This window comes from Myotis davidii, unplaced genomic scaffold (genome assembly GCF_000327345.1).
Source record: "Myotis davidii unplaced genomic scaffold, ASM32734v1 scaffold1334, whole genome shotgun sequence".
NCBI lineage: Eukaryota > Metazoa > Chordata > Mammalia > Chiroptera > Vespertilionidae > Myotis > Myotis davidii.
In genome coordinates this window covers 166054-166519 of record NW_006285046.1, presented here as the reverse complement: position 1 = coordinate 166519, position 466 = coordinate 166054, and the positions used below count along the sequence as shown (strand labels likewise).

At 62.9% G+C, this 466-nt stretch overlaps 1 protein-coding gene across 1 annotated transcript in view; it reads right to left on the bottom strand.

Annotated features, from left to right (window-relative positions):
* Positions 1-226: 226 nt before the first annotated feature.
* Positions 227-466, bottom strand: part of ZSCAN10 (zinc finger and SCAN domain containing 10) — a 4545-nt gene continuing 4305 nt past the window's right edge. The window contains exon 7 of the mRNA XM_006755433.2: positions 227-460. Within this exon, the coding sequence (XP_006755496.2) occupies positions 227-460 (234 nt within the window). The remainder of the gene's footprint in view (positions 461-466) is intronic.

Here is a 466-nt window from a genome sequence, read left to right as displayed (position 1 = left end):
ATGCTTCAGTACAAAATGATTGTTTTTAAAGGCTTTTCACTTTGGGCATTTTCAAATACATGCCTGAGGCCAGGAAGAGATGCTTCCGGGGAAGGGAAGAGCTAACGCAGGGTTCACCTGCGCCAGAGGTAGGTGGTGTGGGCCGGGCCAGGGAGGGTGAAGCCAGGACCTCCCCTGCAGGCCCGGGCTGCCAGGAGGCCAGGGAGAGGCCTGCAGGGCAAGCCTGCTAGTACAGGGTCTCCCGGGAGTGGGTTCTCAGGTGGCGAATCAGGTGGGAGTTGCGGCTAAAGCTGCGGCCACACTGTGTGCAGGAGTAGGGCCTGGCCCCTGTGTGCACCAGCATGTGACGCAGCAGGTTGCAGCTGCGGCTGAAGCTCTTCCCGCACTCCAGGCACTCTTGGGGGGGCTCGGCCTGCCCGGATGCCAGGTCCCCGGTGCCCGCATGGGTGGCCAGGTGCCGCTGCAG